Below are 1144 nucleotides of genomic sequence, written 5' to 3' on the forward strand. Positions count from 1 at the left end.
GACAGACAGACAGACAGACAGACAGACAGACAGACAGACAGACAGACAGACAGACGTTTTATCGAATATCTCGAGATCTCTGCTGGAATGTTGCATCCCTCCCAGCCCAGGTTGATCCTGACAGACAAGGTCGAAGTCTGCCTCCTAAATTATCTAATTTGTGTTGATGGGGGCGTTATAAAACACCTACATGAAAAAAAGAGCAAGGCAGACAGATAGAGATAACAGTGGGAATCCTCTCACTTTGTTGGGATCTCCACCAAATGCCTGGATGCTCTTGCTGACCCACTCCAAAGCCAGCCTCTGGTCCAAAATGCCGTAGTTTCCCCGAGCATCCCCTGCCCCCTGTCCTGTGACGAGGAAGCCGAGAGCTCCTGTGGGCAATGAACAGTCATGCAACAGTATAAATTGTGAGGCATCGTGGAGAAACCAGGCCTTCATTGAAATAACCAAATTGAAGAAATCGGTATTTCCCCGTAGGTTTGGCAATTTTTATCGAATTTTAGTTTTCTGGCCCAGCACCTTTTATGTCCATTTAAAGACACATTTCTGTGTTGGTCTTTACAGAACTGAAAAGGGTTGATCAAAGGGACAAAAATTGTAGGTCAAAATTTTCAGCTTCCAATGACTCTCAGACTTTGGAAATCACCAAACTTTGGCGGCCATTTTCTCGATAATTTTACACCTGAAACCAGTCGACCCCCACCCCCTTCAATCGCAAGTATGTCGACTTCCATTCAAGATGGATGAGGACTTTTACATCGAAAGCAAGACAAAAGAACAAGCTTTAAATTGATACCAATAACTCCACTTGTTCAAAAATTGACGAGTGTTTGGTTCCATCGCGTCGTGACATATCAATGTTAAGTACAGTGGAACCTGCTCTAACTCTAGCGAACACCTGTCTAAGATAATCGCCTTTACAAACAACCATTTCCCACCCCCACCCCCTCACTCCCCACCTTCCTTTGAGTGTTTTTCCCCCAACATTATAATAACACTCTCCGAGGAATTCCACCTGTCTAAGACAACCAGTGGCCGTGGGTAGTGAAGTGTTTACGGGCTTGAAACCACTTTTGAGGCAACTTTTTCTTCAGATAAAAACTAATTAGAGAAATTTGGAGGTGAAACGGCTTCGTCCCTA

General features: G+C 44.4%; 1 protein-coding gene across 1 annotated transcript in view; it reads right to left on the minus strand.

The window, feature by feature from the left end:
* The window catches only part of LOC106012465 (cAMP-regulated D2 protein), a gene marked incomplete in the record, with an annotated part of 24650 nt that overhangs the window by 4978 nt on the left and 18528 nt on the right, over window positions 1-1144 (minus strand). The window contains 1 exon segment of the mRNA XM_013085514.1: window positions 244-374. Within this exon segment, the coding sequence (XP_012940968.1) occupies window positions 244-374 (131 nt within the window).

The sequence above is a fragment of the Aplysia californica genome, unplaced genomic scaffold (assembly GCF_000002075.1).
Source record: "Aplysia californica isolate F4 #8 unplaced genomic scaffold, AplCal3.0 scaffold00381, whole genome shotgun sequence".
Taxonomy (NCBI): Eukaryota; Metazoa; Mollusca; class Gastropoda; order Aplysiida; family Aplysiidae; genus Aplysia; species Aplysia californica.